Source organism: Otolemur garnettii, unplaced genomic scaffold (assembly GCF_000181295.1).
Source record: "Otolemur garnettii isolate 467f Iridium unplaced genomic scaffold, OtoGar3 scaffold00001, whole genome shotgun sequence".
Classification (NCBI taxonomy): domain Eukaryota; kingdom Metazoa; phylum Chordata; class Mammalia; order Primates; family Galagidae; genus Otolemur; species Otolemur garnettii.
In genome coordinates, this window is record NW_003852396.1 from 43,939,387 (window position 1) to 43,952,978 (window position 13,592).

The window sequence follows — 13,592 nt, forward strand, 5'->3', positions numbered from 1 at the left end:
TCCTGATGCAGGATTCTGCTGGAGTTTGGTCCGGGAGTGTCTTGTGCTGTGTGTCTCCTTAGGGATAACATTTGGCTCCCGGGACGGCAGGGCTTTCCTCTGGACCGCCTGCAGCCTGCAAGCGTCCCTAGGACAGCAGCCAGGATCTGGGACAGTGCTGTTAGCTGACCACAACCGTGGGCTCAGCACCCGCTACGAAAATGCGCTCTGGCAGGACTACGGCTGTGCGGGCGAGTCACTTGCTAATTGGTTAAAAAATTCCCCAAATTCAAGTCTGAGAGATTAGTGTTCCGTTTCAATCTAGCCTTTTCATCTTCCCCTGCCACACAGTGGCGCCAAGTCCAGCGGAGAAGGTGAGAAGACAGGTGCAATGAGAGGGCAAGTCTACATCAGGTTTCTACGTAAATCGGGGCAAAAAGTGTGGGTTTGTGTGCTTGCTCGCGTGTGGCTTTTCCTGGCCTTCCACGGAACAGAACCAAAATCCACCCCCCGTTCCCGCAGCGAACTTGTTTCTGCTCTACCAAGTCATTCACTCACTGCAATGTAACTTTTGAGATTCACAGCAGCCCTTCTGGCAAATGAACAAAACAGAGGCTCCGGGATGTGGAGTCACCTGCCTGAGGTCACATGGCAGTCGTGGGAGAGGCAGGTCTAGAACCTAACTAATCAGAGTTAGACTAAACTGTAGTCTTGGTGCAGTGGTAACATCATCCTCCCTTTACAGGGAGACATCATGGGCTTCCGGAAGTTCTCCCCCTTCCTGGCTCTCAGCATCTTGGTCCTGTGCCAGGCCGGCAGCCTCCAGGCGGCGCCATTCAGGTAAGACAACTTGTAGCGTGAGCGGACTGCGCGCCCCACTGCCCCTGGGATCAGACAGCTCTGTGTTTCTTAAGTCGCACCTGCCTCTCAATCAGCGACCTTATGTGAACAATGGCCTCGTGCTTTGTCCACTTAGAGTCAGCACGGCCACCTCTTCAGGGAAAGATGCAGGGACCAGAAGCCTGGCTGCATATCCCTGGGAGAGGGTAGACAGGGACACACAGCCTGCACTGGGTTTGCTTCCCTTCACAGATCGAACCTGGAGAGCAGCCCAGACCTGGCTACACTCAGTGAGGAGGAAGCGCGCCTCCTGCTGGCTGCACTGGTGCAGGACTATGTGCAGATGAAGGCGAGTGAGCTGGAGCAGGAGCTGGAGACAGAAGGCTCCAGGTAAGGCTCCCCAGCTGCCCAGCTCAGGGCCTCCCCTCTCCTCACACTCAGGAAGGCGTAGTCCAGGTAGGAGAGAACACACTGGCCACGGTCCAGCAGACCGTGGTTGTTCACCAGGACCTGGGGCCCAGCCAGTCTTAGAAGTAAGTTGGAGAGACTATGGTTAGAAAGCCTTTTAAAAACGTTTATTTTTGAAAGCAATTAGGGAAGGTGTGGAATCATTCCCTGTGAGAGGTGGTCTTTGAGTACTGGGGAGACTTCTCAGCACTGGATGAGTTAGGGGTGGTACGAGTGAAGCCAGAGGAGGGACCTGGAAAGTTAGGAGGTTTTGGAAATTTCTCCTATATATGTTGCTTTTTCACTTCTGCAAGGAGCATGCATTTCACATGTGCAAGGTGAAGGTGCAGCCCTTATAGGGGCCAAGTAGAGCAGTGTCTGAGGTAGATCTGGGTCTCTAGCATCCGTGGAAATGTGCATGTTGTCACTGGACCAGGGAAGGCACCCTTCTCCAACCCTACCTCCCTGTGCTCCCTGAGCCTGAGCAGTGACCAGCCTGGCCCCAGCATTACCTGGGCAGAAGTATGTGTCGTACCTGCATCCATCCCAAGAACCCCTTTGCTGAGCATGGAGGACTGAACATCATGTGGAATGCCAGAAAAGCTCACCCTTCCCCACCCAGCCCTTCCCCACACTGCCCTGCCCGGCTGGAATCCTGAGCTCTTCCTAGTGGAGGATGTGTGAGCTGCTCCCTGCTTGTTCCTCTTGCTCCCACTTGAAGTGCCTTCTGCCTCGTCCAATCTTCTGAGTGACTGCCCATGGAGGCAGCCCTCGATGCATGGTACTGTGTGGCCTGTCTTTTCCTGCAGCCTGGACAGCCCCAGATCTAAGTGCTATAGTGATCTGAGTACCTATGTGCTGGGCATGTACTCACAGTGCCTGAACAACTTTTATATATTCCCTGGCATCAACTTTGGGCCTGGAATGTCTGTTGAGAGATGAGAGAGACATAGCCAGCAGCTTTCAGAGGGCCTGCTATCCACACTTTGGGGTGCTCCAGGATGCCAACTGCACTCCTCTTACTCCGCCTGATTTCCTTTCCTGCTCTGCTTTATGAATGTGATGCTTATAGAGTCCTCTCTGATTGTTCTACAAGCTGGTATTGGTAGCTTTGCTTAGGACAGAATGTTATGGGGACCCCAGAATGGAAGGGAAGAGAACAGAACTCACAGAGCAGTTTAGAGATAAGAGAGAGTGAGAGAAGCTTCTTGAGACCCTAGAGGAATTTATGACAGACCTTCTCAATTTCTGTTCCGTAATGTACTAAAATAAGCACATCCTTTATGCCTCACCATTTGACGAAGAATTATTTTTATAAAAGGACCTGAGCTGTGGTGTTCATTGCTGTAGTCCATGTCCAGGGCTTGAGGGTGTCCAGTGCCTACACTTAGAAGTAGCTCTGGCTTCAGGATAGCTCAGTGTAGGGCTCGGAGTGTGGTCTCTGTGACCCATTTCAAGCAGCAAGTATAGTATAGTAAGGAACAGGTAAGTACTTTGGGAGAGGATGCTGCAAACGCTGATGTCTGAGCTTCTTTCAGATAAGACTGCAGGAGAATTTTATTTTCCCATGGAAAGTGTTTTTTTGGGAGCTTGTGGCTGGGATATGGTCTCTACATACTCCTTGCATGTGTTGGTGTGGGGCTGGGCTTTGAATGGTAAGTGCAGGGTTTCAGCATGATGTGCCCATGGATTAGAACTCCTTTTCTTGTTTATTTATATTTTTGTGATGGGCAAATCTCCTACCAAAGGTTGCCAGCCTATACCCCTTGAGAGCTCTGATAATGGCACTTAGAAGCACTTGCTGTTAAGCGGTCTGTGGAAGAGCTGCCATTCTCTTTATGAAGGTCCCATGGGGCATGCTCCTGCTAACACCGCCCCCTCCAGTCTCTCACTCACGGGTCTTCTTCTCTTCTTTCTCCATCCTGTAAATCAGCATCACTGCCCAGAAGAGAGCCTGCAACACTGCCACCTGTGTGACTCATCGGCTGGCCGGCTTGCTGAGCAGATCAGGGGGTATGGTAAAGAGCGACTTTGTGCCCACCAATGTGGGTTCCCAAGCTTTTGGCAGGCGCCGCAGGGACCTTCAAGCCTGAGCAGCTAAATGCCTCCAGAAAGAAGGTAACTGCTCTTGTTCTACGGGATGGGAGTGGTAGGGATTTGGAGGTTAGGGTCTACATTTTAAGACTCACTGGCCCTGGTAGGTTCTTCAGGCCCCTTCTCTCCCATTTCATTCTTCCCCCGGAGGGAGTGGGTTCCTTTTAGAACCGACCATGAAATCAGAATGTTAGGACAGGCTTCAGATATGCAGTGTTATTTTTCTGAGAAGAGAAATGGATAAAACAAAAAAGCTTGCTAAATCCAGAAAGGGAGGGGCCTGCAATCATTAAGGCCAGTCCTCCTTAATGAGAAAGAGCTCCACCCTTGAGCACACATTCAGACCAGAGGGACAATCATAACCTACTACCAGTGTCAGTAGCTAAAGTAGAATTATTGTAATCTTCATTTGCCCCATAAGCCTGCCCACATCTTGTATCCATAATTCATAAATGCTGTTTAAAGAGGCACTTCTGTGAATTAGTGTTCTTTTCAGTAATAATTGTGTTGATTCACTCCGTGTCCTTCTTTTCCCGTTCTTCCTTTTCTTCTCACCACCCCCCCCTCCTCTTGCTCCTCCTTCCTTTTCCTTGTTTTCCTCCTCTTCTTCTTTCTCTTTTGTTTTCTCATCTCAGGTTCCCCATGAAGCCGCACTCGCCACTTATATTAATTTCTGTCGACAACAACTTGGTGAGAACGGCCCATGGAAGATACATGTTTGCATCCTAATAGATCCTGAAAAAAAGCACTTTTGTCACTTGAAAGGAATGAAACTGAATGCAAAATAAGCTAATTCCATATTTATTGTGCATCATTTTTATATTTAATTCTATGTCCAGTAAATGTGATGGCATTTCTCACTGGCTATATCACTGGCTGTGTCAAGCGAATTGATTCTTTGAGAGCCATCCTGTTGATCATGGCAGCTCTGCCAAACCTTAGGGGGACATGAAATCACTGCCTCTTGTGGCCTCTGGGGACACATGGTAATGGTGATGCTGTGCCTTGTTGTCTAAGAACATGATTGTATAATTTGTTTAAGAAAATGTCAATATTGTGCCATTTGTGAACTTCATCAAGATTAAAAGCCTATTTTGGATACATTTGTTTCAAGATCTGGTGATTCATTTCAACTTGTTTTCCTGTGTAGTACTACTACTATTAATAAATATTTCTGAGTGCTTACAATGGGCCAAATGGTATTTTAAGATAGTGCTTTATGCCTGTGAATTCATTTAATCTTCATGACAAAACCATGAGGTAGATGCCATTATTCTACTTCACAGGCGAGGAAACAGAGGCAGGGAGACGTGAGGGCCACAGACATGCAGACGGACGCTGGCAGAGGCAGGCATTGGTTTCTAGAGCATACAGGTGAAAACTCTGCACTATGTGCTTTCAACAGTGGTTCCTGGGATCCCTGAGCCATTCTTTGTCCTAGCTGCCTGATTACAGTAGACTCTCAGATTTTGGAGATACTTGGAAAATTTTAAACATACAAACAGCCCAGTGTTTATAAAATATGATGATTTTTTTGGTACCCATTACTTGTTTTCAAGAATGATGAGTGGTTAATGTTGTTACATCTATGTATGATCTACTCCTCATCCCCTAGTGTATTATTACATCAATATATCCATAAATATTTCACTGTGTATTTCTTTCTTTCCTTTTTTTAAAGACAGTCTCACTCTGTCACCCTGAATAGAGTGCCCTGGTATCATAGCTCACAGCAACCTCAGACTCTTGGGCTTAAGAGATCCTCTCGCCTCAGCCTCCCAAATAGTTGGGACTACAGGTGTGCGCCACTGCATCTGGCTAGTTTTTTTTACTTTTGGTAGAGACAAGGTCTTGCTCTTGCTCAGTCTGGTCTTCAACTCCTGAGCTCAAGCAATCCACCAGTCTTGCCGTCCCAGAGTGCTAGGATTGCAGGGGTAAGCTCTGCCCTGGGCCTTTGCACTGTTTTTCTAAATGGGAAGGACTCTTTAAACACAACTACATCCCATTTAACAACTAAAATAAATTAATAATAATTTCTTAATACTTTAATATCACACATCCAGTCATGATTCAAATCCCCCAGTTATTATTCATGGATATATATGATCACACATATGTGTACATATGTAAAATTAGGGCTCAAAGTGGGGCTTCACATTTGTTGTGGTTTGGATGTGGTTTGTTTGGCCCTGCCAAGCTTCCTGTTAAAATCTGATCCCAAATGTTGGAGGAGGGGCCTGGTGGGAGTTGTTGGGGTCATGCTGGCAGATCTGTCATGAATGACTGGGTGCCATTACCAGAGTACTGAGTTCTTGCTCTATTAGTTTCTGAGAGAGCTGCTTGTTAAAAAAAAAGCTGGCACCTCCCCGCCCCCTAGCTTCCTCTCTCCTCCTGTGATGTCTGCACACACCAGCTCCCCTACCCTTCTGTCGTGAGTGGAAGCCACCTGAGGCCCTCACCAGAATCAGACACTGACACGACGCTTCCTGTCCAACCTGCAGAACTGTGAGCCAATTAAACCTCTTCTCTTTATAACTCACCCAGTCTCAGGTATTTCTTTATGGCAACACAAATGGACTAAGACAGAATTGCTGCTTGTTGATAGGTTTTAAATCTCTTCCAATCTAGAGGTGTCTCCTCCATCTTTTTAACCCCTTTGCAGTTTATTTGTTGGAGAGACTGGATTATTTTTCCAATAATTTTTTCCACATTGTACATCTCCATGGTGAGGTTTAACATGCATATCCTGTGAATTGGGGTTCAGACCTAGAGTGAGTCATGGAAAGAGAAGAAGGAGATGAGGCTGGAGAGTAGATGGGGAACACAGATCACACAGGACTTTGTAGGACCCAGGAAACACTTTGACTTTCTGTCAGTAAAATTCGAGTCTGGACAACAGAACCCACACCAGTAATTTTAACAGAAAGAATTGAATATAAGGAATTGGCTAAATAGGTATTTGAGTAAAGGGAAAAAGAGTACAAGAGATAGCACAGCATTAGAAAGTGTAGGATTGCATTCATGTACACAGGTATGATTTAATTTAAAAAAGAAGTGTAGGATGCAGCTGGCATCACAGCTGGGGGGAACAAAGGGAGGAGGTGGGGCAATTAGAATCTAGAAACTTAGAGAAGGGTTCTCAGACCATTGAGAAGAGAAGTCAGCAGATGCTAGTATTTCTGAGAGGATGCAATAAAGCTGTTTGTTCTAAGAGTATGGAAGACAAAACTGGAAACAACTTCACTGCCAAAGTACAGCAACTTGTAGGTGATGTTGATAGAAACAAAAATCAAAATCAGAAAGAGCCCGTTCCTTCTTCCTTATGCCTCTGGTTTCCTTTTAGGCTTCCCAGTTGGCAGAGCCTAAAGCGGGTCCAGCCGGCAAAGGAAAATGTTGTTTGGCGATTATCAGCCCCAGTATTTCATTTTAAACATGTCACTTTAACTTTACATATAGAAAAGTTCATTCGTTTTGGTGTACATTTCCGTAAGCTTTGACAAGTGTGTTGGGTCATGTAATGACTACCACAAAAAAGACATAGCACAATTTCATCACACTCCGAAATTCCTCCATGCTTCCCTTTTTCAGTTAATCACTCCCTCAGCCCTTAACAACTGATAATCACTGTTTTATTCCCCAAATCTATGGTTCTGTCTTTTTCAGAATGTCAGATGTACATAGGTTTAAGTCTGGCTGCTGTTACTCAGCACATGCATTTGAGATATTGATTCATGTCATGTCCTTGCATGTATCAGTGAAGTGTTTCTTTTTATTACTGAGTAGTATTACATTGTAGTAATGTACCACAGTTAATTTATCAATTTATCTATTGAAGGACACATGTATTTTACGCTTTTTGGCATTTATAATAGAAATTCTGTGAACATTCATGGATAGATTTTTGTGTGAAGATGAGTGTAGTGGGCTGAATGGGGTCCCCCCAAAAGATATGTCCATGTCCTTTGCTGATGCAATTAAGTTCAGAATCTTCAAATGAAACAATCCTTGGGTTGGTCAGGTATGTCCTAAGTTCAATGATGTGTCCTTATAAGAGATACGCAGAGAAGAAGAAATGCCTAGGAGGTGACAGAGGCAGCGAGGCATGGACCAAAGGAGCCAGTGATTACCAGAAGCTAGAAGCATGGAAGGATTCTCTCCTAAGGTTTCGGGAAGAAGTGCAGCCCTGCTGTACCAAGATTTCAGACTTCTGGTCTCCAGAAGTTTGAAAGAATAAATTTCTACTTTTTAATAAAGTCTAAAAAAAATTCTATTGTTTTATTGAGACCTGCCTGAGCCAAAAGTGAGAGCCTGTCTCTACTAAAAATAGAAAAACTGAGGCAAGAAGATTGCTTGAGCACAAGAGTTGGAGGTTGCTGTGAGCTATGATGCTATAGCACTCTACCCAGGACAACAGCTTGGAACTTCATCTTAAAAACAACAACAACAACAACAACAAAAAAACTATTGTTTTAAACCACCAAGTTTGTAGTAATTTGTTCTAGCAGTCCTAGGAGACTAATATAACAAATTTTCATTTCTTTTGTGTTTAAGTACCTTAGAATGAGATTGCTGGTTACTTGGCAAATACATTTAACTTTATAAGAAACCACCAAAGCTTGGCCTGGTGGCTCATGCCTGTAAGTCCAGTGACTCTGGAGGCTGAAGCAAGAAGATCAGTTGAGGCCAGAAGTTTGAGACCAGTTTGGGGAACATAGCAAGACCCTATTTCCAAAATAATGAAAAGAAAATCTTTTGGGTGTAGTGATGCAAGTCTGCAGTCCCAGCTACTCAGAAGGCTGAAGTGGGAGGATCTCCTGAGTCAAGAAATTTGAGGCTGCCGTGAGCTATGACTGCACCACTACAGTCCAGCCCAGGTGACCCTGTTTCTAAGGAAGAAAAGAAAAAAGAAAACTACTGCACTATTTTCCAAAGTGGTTGTATCACTTTGCATTCCCACCAGCCAGTCTACTATTTCCAGAAAGGCATATGTAGTAGTATCTCATTCCCCTAATGCCTAATGCTGCTGGGCATCTTTTCCTGTGCTCATTTGCCATTTGTTTCAATCACTTTTGTTGAAGTGTCTGTTCAAATCTTTTGCTCATTTCTTACTAGGTTGTGTGTTTTATTGTTGAATTTTGAGAGTTCTTTAATCTAGTGTGGATGTAAGACTACACTGCAAATGCAGTCTTTGCAAATGTATTTTTCCCCAACCTGTGACTTGCTTCTTCATTTTCCTAACAGTGTCTCTAGTAGAGAAAAAGTTTTAATTTTGTGGAAGTTCATTCATCATTTTTTCTTTTATATATTATGCTTTTGATTCATATCTAAGAACTCTTTGCCTAACTCGAGATTCAAAGATCCCTGTAGTTTTTATTCTATACATTTTCATTAAAGTCTTATAGTTGTGTTTATATTCATGTCAGTGATCCACTTTGAGTTAAGTCTTGGATAAGGTGAGAAGTGTAGGTTGAGATTAATATACGCGCATAGGTATGTCCAATTGTTCTACCACCATTTGTTGAATAGACTATTATTTCACCATTTAATTGCCTTTGTACCTTTGTCAAAAATATTGGGAATATTTTTGGGTTCTCAATTCTGTCTCATTGATCTATATGATGATATGATCCTTTGCCGATGCCACTCTACTGTTAAATAAAGCTAAGTCTGGAAACCAGATTCTGTGGGTCTGTCAACATTATTAATTCTTTTTCAAAATGTTTTTGGCTATTTTAGATTCTTCATCTTTTCTAAAGTATACACTTTTGAATCAGCTTGTTGATATCTACACAATTTCTGGTGAGATCATGATTGGGATTGTCTTAAATCAGTACATCAATTTAAGGAGAATTAGCACACTACTAATATTAAGTAACATAAATAATAATAATATGTCCACTTATTTGGGTCTTCTTTGATTTTTTAATCAGTGTTTTCAGTTTTCAGTGTGAAGATCCTATATCTATTTTGTTAGATTTATAACTATTTTATTTTTTGATGCTAATGTGAATGGTGCTTAAAATTTTTTATTGTTTCTACTTATCCATTGTTGGTAAATAGAAATATAATGTTTTAAAATATCAACCTTGTATTCTATGACCTTGCTAAATGCACTTATTCATTCTGGGAGCTTTTTTGTTGTTTTTTTTTTTGGATTTTTCTTTGTAGACAGTTCATACTTTCTATTGGAGTCAGTTTTATTTGTTTATTTTTAATCAACCCATCTTTCATTTCTTTTTCTTGACTCATTACCCTTGGTCAAACTTCCAATTTTTGTTTGCTTGTTTGTTTTGAGACAGAGTCTCACTCTGTGTCCTGAATAGAGTGCTGTGGTGGTGGTATAGCTCACAGCAACCTCAAACTCCTGGGCTCAATTAATGCTCTTGCCTCAGTTTTTCTAGTTTTAGTAGAGATTGGCTCTTGCTCTTGCTCAGGCTGGTCTCCAACTCCTGAGCTCAGGTAATCCACCCCACAAGGTCTCCTAAAGTGTAGGACTATAGGCATGAGTCACCTCATCGGCCTCAATGCTTTTTCTTTTCTTTTTTTTTTTTTGGAGAAAGAGTCTTGCTCCTTCACCCAGGGTAGAGTACAGTGGCCTTATCACAGCTCACTGCAACCTTAAACTTCTGAGCTTACGCGATCTTCCACCTCAGTCTCCAAATGTGGAACTGTAGGAGTGTACCACTATGCCAGGCTAATTTTTTCTATTTTTGGTGGAGACAGGGTTCTACTTTGAGCAGGCTCATCTTGAACTCCTGACCTCCAGTGATCCTCCTGCTTTGGCCTTCCAGAGTGCTGGGATTACAGGTGTGAGCCACTGTGCCCAGCCCAATATGATTTGGAATTGGAGGGGTAATTGCAGATATCCTATTCAGTATTTGTAGTGGTTTAAGTAAAAAAGTCCACAATTTTTTTGAGACTTGTCTCTTTTTAATGTGAAGCCAAAATCTCCTCCCCTAATGGGTAAATTCTATTTAATGATTTGCTTCTAACTCAGCAGTTCTCAACCTGTGGGTTGAGATCCCTTTGGGGGTTGAATGACCCTTTCACAGGGGTCGCCTAAGACCATCCTGCACATCAGATATTTACATTACAATTCATAACAGTTGTAAAATTACAGTTATGAAGTAGCAATGAAAATAATTTTATGGTTGGGGGTCACCATAACATGAGGAACTGTATTAAGGGGTCGTGGCATTAGGAAGGTTGAGAACCACTGTTCTAACTCATAGAATGTGGTAGAGGAATCTGGCATGCAGTTAGAATGTCACATTACGGGATCCTCTTTGCTTGCTTTCTTGGGTGTTGCTCTGGGGGAAGCCAGTTGGCTTACAAGGATGCTCAACCAGCCCTATGGGAGGCCTGCACAGAAAGGATCTGAGGCCTCCTGACAACAACTATTTTCACATGTACAAGCTGCAACCAGCTCCTCTGGGCCCTGTTAAGCCCTCAAGTGACTGCAGCGCCAACAGACACACCTTGACGGCAGCCTGGTGAGAAACACCAAAGACCTCTCTGCTAAACCTTTTCCAAATTCCTAACTCACAGTAACTGTGGACAAAAATTTGCTGTTTTAACTCACTAAGTTTGGGGGTAATTTGTTAACCAGCAATAAATAATACAGTCTTTCAACATTAAATGTTATATTAGCTATGATTTTTTAAAATAGATGCTCTTTGTCAGGTAAAGAACATCCCCTTCAATTCGTAATTTGCTGAGAATGGTTTTTTTTTAAATCATGGATGGATATTGAATTTTACCAAGTGTTTTTTTCTTGCATCTATTGATAGAATCAGATGTTTTTTTCTTTAGTCTGTTAATATGGTAAATTACTTTAATTGATTTTCAGATGTTGAAGCAGCCATGTGTTTCCAGGATAAAACCCCACCTGATTGTGATGTATTATCCTTTTATATATTACAGGAATTTATTTGCTAATAAATTTGTTGAAGAATTTTTTGAGTTTGTGTTCAAGGAGCAAATTAGTTTGTGTCTCTAATCTTTTTGTTTTGCTGTCAGGGTATTGCTGTCCTCATAAAATTAGTTGAGGAGTATTCCCTCTTCTTTTGTTTTCTGGAAGAGATGGTTAGAATTGGTATTATTTCTTCCTTGAATGTTTAGAATAATTTACCAGTGAAATCTCTGGGGTTTGACATTTTCCTTGTTGAAGAATTTTCAAGTACATATTAAATTTATTACATGTAAATATATATAGGATCTTTTTTGTAATACTATTCAAGTTATCTTTCTTGAATGAGTCTTGGTAGTTTATGCCTCTCAAGAATGGATTTGTTTTCAACGAAGTTGTTGAATTTATAGACAGAGTTATTCAGAATCTTCTCTTATGCTTTTATTGTCTATAGGGTCTTCAGTAATATTGTCTCTTTCATTTATGATATTAGTAATTTTTCTTTTTTTCTTGTTTTAGTCATTCTGGCTACAGTGTATAATTTTGATGATCTTTAAAGAGATCTAGGTTTTTTTTTGTTTATTTTCTGTTTTTAATCTCATTGATTTCTGCTTTTTTTTTTTTTTGAAACAGAGTCTTATTATGTCGCTCTTGGTAGAGTGCCATGGTGTTGTAGCTCACAGCAACCTCTATTTCTGCTTTTATTCTTATTATACCTTACTTATTTTTGCTTTGGTATTTTATGATATTCTTTTTCTAGTTAGGGAAAAAACTTAGGTTGTTGGTTTAAAAATCTATCTTTTTATTCCTAATATAAACATTTAATGTTGTAAATTTCCCTTTAAGCAATGCCTTAGCTATAGTTTTTGCTGTTACATTGTAATTTTTATTCATGTCAAAATATTTTTTAACTCCCTTGAGACAAATTTCTTTTGACATATCAGTGCTTTAGAAGTGTATTTTTAATTTCCAAATATTTGGGGATTTTTCGTCTTTCTGTTATTGATTTGTAGCTTAAGTTTGTGTATCATTTCAATTTTTAAAATATTTTATCATTTGCTTTATGACCCAGTGTATTGTTCCTCTTGAGTCAAGTGTCATATACATTTGAAAAGAATTTGTATTCTGCTGTGGTTCCATGGAATATTCTATAAATAGGAATTAGGAAAAATTAGTTGATAATGTTATTGAGATCTTTTATTAGAGAATTTATTAATTTTATGTCTATCAATTACTGAGAGAAGACTTGAAATCTCCAACTCTGATTATAAATTTCTCCTTTCAACGCTATTAGTTTTTACTTCTTGCATCTTAAGGATGTTGGGTGCATTTCACATTTAGAATTGTTATTGCTTCCTCATGACTTGATCCTTTTATTTTTACACAATGTCTCTATTTCTGGTAATTTCCTATGTTCCAAAACCAGCTTTGTTTGGTATTTACATAGCTTCCTTTTGATTATTTTTTGCATGGTGTATCTTTTTGCATAATTTTACTTAAAATTGAAAAAAGTATTCCACTATAATTTATCTATTGGCCTTCAGCTATATCTCTTTATTTTTATTCTGTCGGGACCGGTCGGGCTGCTGTGGCCCTGGTCTCAGCGCAGGAAGGAACCCAGTGAGAAGCAGATTAGAAGTACAAGCTTGTGGAAGGCGGGCTAGCCCTTACTTTCCAGGTAGCCCCGAGGAACCTCCGCACCAGCCTTTTATTGAAAGGGAATGATACAAGTGAGGGGAGTAATTAACAATGACTAGGTGCTGAGGGCACGGGCTCCTCCCACAAGGAGCTCCTGTGGAGGAATGGCCCGAGGTCCACGCCTCAGCTGCAGATCATCTTGCTCGGATGTTGGCGTCTCCTACATTTCCCCCCTCTAGTGTATTAAAGACATTTCTGAAGAGGCAAAGGGAGAAGGTCTGTTGTTGGATGTTTCTGCCGTTCTCCTCATTGAGCAGCTTTCTGTTGAGTAAAAGAAACAAAAGGGCACATAAGCATAACAAAAATACACCATTGGAGCTAATTCGGACATAAAGGAAACTCATATTAGTCAAACTAGGCATGGGGGAAAACTTGTCCCCTATGTGCTAATCACCATTTAACTATGTGCTATGGGCTGACCCATAGGGCTCATGACGCTGCCATGGGAAGTATTAAGCATCATCCAAAGCTTAAGTAGAGAAAGGGCTGCAAACTCAGACCCTTTCCAAAAAGCTGTGTATAACTTTAAGAAAGATCAGGTGCCCAACTGAAATAGAAACGAACCCAACAAGTGAAATTCTCTTACCTTGCCAATACCAGAATAACCTTTACCTTAAAGCCTGTT

General features: G+C 41.7%; 1 protein-coding gene across 1 annotated transcript; it reads left to right on the forward strand.

Moving 5' to 3' along the window:
- The first annotated feature begins 715 nt into the window (after window positions 1-715).
- On the forward strand, window positions 716-3,386 carry LOC100962708 (calcitonin gene-related peptide 2). Its single transcript, XM_023517433.1, has 3 exons — window positions 716-819; window positions 1,072-1,209; window positions 3,200-3,386. The coding sequence occupies exons 1-3, from the start codon at window positions 734-736 to the stop codon at window positions 3,357-3,359; spliced, it is 384 nt and encodes a 127-aa protein (XP_023373201.1). The 5' UTR covers window positions 716-733; the 3' UTR covers window positions 3,360-3,386.
- The last annotated feature ends 10,206 nt before the right edge of the window (window positions 3,387-13,592 follow it).

Coding starts and splice junctions, on each gene's coding strand:
- LOC100962708 (XM_023517433.1), top strand. CDS start 734: ATGGGCTTCCGGAAGTTCTCCCCCTTCCTGGCTCTCAGCATCTTGGTC. Junction 820..1,071: donor CTCCAGGCGGCGCCATTCAG/GTAAGACAACTT, acceptor TTCCCTTCACAG/ATCGAACCTGGAGAGCAGCC. Junction 1,210..3,199: donor CTGGAGACAGAAGGCTCCAG/GTAAGGCTCCCC, acceptor CCTGTAAATCAG/CATCACTGCCCAGAAGAGAG.